Source organism: Phalaenopsis equestris, unplaced genomic scaffold (assembly GCF_001263595.1).
Source record: "Phalaenopsis equestris unplaced genomic scaffold, ASM126359v1 Scaffold000152, whole genome shotgun sequence".
NCBI lineage: Eukaryota > Viridiplantae > Streptophyta > Magnoliopsida > Asparagales > Orchidaceae > Phalaenopsis > Phalaenopsis equestris.
Window position 1 is genome coordinate 302,151 of NW_018164594.1, and position 1,336 is coordinate 303,486.

Consider the following 1,336-nt stretch of genomic DNA (forward strand, 5'->3'; position numbering starts at 1 on the left):
AAAATTTAGATATTATATATCTAAATACATGTATTGGGCGGCGTTTGTCAGTGTTTGAAAATCTATAAAACAAAAAAAGTCCAGCCTAAGGGACCAGCTTTGTCCCCTCCGAAAGCCAACAAGTCAGCAAACCATCAACACATTAACCACCTTGTCGTTTAACCCTCTGGGACCCATCCCTGTCCTCAAACTCTTCCCCCCACCACATTCCTCCGCCCTCCCCTCCATAAATACGACCGCATCCTCTTCCTCTCCACCACCACCACCTCTTCTCCAACACAAACCCAATGGCTCTGAAGATGACAAGCAAGTTGCCGCAAGCAGCGACCTTGAAGCAAATACTGAAACGATGCTCAAGTCTGGGAAAAAAACAGGGGATGGGAGAAGAGGAAGGTTTGCCTCTGGACGTCCCAAAGGGTCATTTTGCTGTGTATGTGGGGGAGAATAGGAGCAGATTTATTGTTCCGATCTCTCTTTTATCCCACCCAGAGTTCCAGTCTCTTCTGCGAGCTGCTGAGGAAGAGTTTGGGTTCAACCATGGCATGGGCCTCACCATCCCCTGTGAGGAGACTGTCTTCCGCTCCCTCACTTCCATGCTCTGCTGAGCTCATGGATGTTTACCTTTTCTTTGGTTATCGCCAATTTCCTTGATTCATTTGTATCATTAAGGAAACACCAAAGAGATCACTCGTGGGCTGGATTTGTAAATTTGACATTTCCAAAAAGTTGTGGGAGGTCTTTGCGCAATATGAGATATGGTTAACATTTAATAACTTCATGAAAAATTGGTGTCTTTCCCCTGTTTTAATCCCTACATTTCCTTCTCTGTTCTGGAATTAGTTGAGATGAATAGTTTAAGGAGAAGATTGTAATTGTTTTAGAGAAATGAAATTGTTTTTGAGTAGCATTATTGTGTACAAATCTTGTGCATTTACAGTTCTAACAACTAAGATTTTATAATTTCAAAATTAATCTGATTAGAACTTTTTCAGAAGATCTTTACCTAATTGTTTGGCTTACAGAAATAGGAAAAATGCAAAGGCTTTAATGCTTTCAGAAACATAGGAAACAATTCTTATGTATTTGCATATCTAGCACACAAATTTTCTTATTTGCACACATCACTTGAATTTTTAATATCATATCAAAAATATTTTTATTACTAATTATGACATCAAAGTGCTAGAAGTATTAATATCAAAACTTTGACGTTAGTTATGTAAATACATAAGAATTGTGTGATATGTAGGTAAATTTTCTTAAACAATATGGAGAGATCCATGCGGTGGGCCCCACCGAAATCACGATGCAAGGGCTTCTCAATTTAGTAACGAAA

The 1,336-nt window shown here is 39.1% G+C and overlaps 1 protein-coding gene across 1 annotated transcript; it reads left to right on the plus strand.

Annotated features, from left to right (window-relative positions):
- The first annotated feature begins 272 nt into the window (after window positions 1-272).
- Window positions 273-872, plus strand: LOC110021938 (auxin-responsive protein SAUR50-like). Its single transcript, XM_020720667.1, has one exon. It carries the CDS (start codon window positions 288-290, stop codon window positions 603-605), a length of 318 nt encoding a protein of 105 aa, XP_020576326.1. The 5' UTR covers window positions 273-287; the 3' UTR covers window positions 606-872.
- Window positions 873-1,336: the final 464 nt, after the last annotated feature.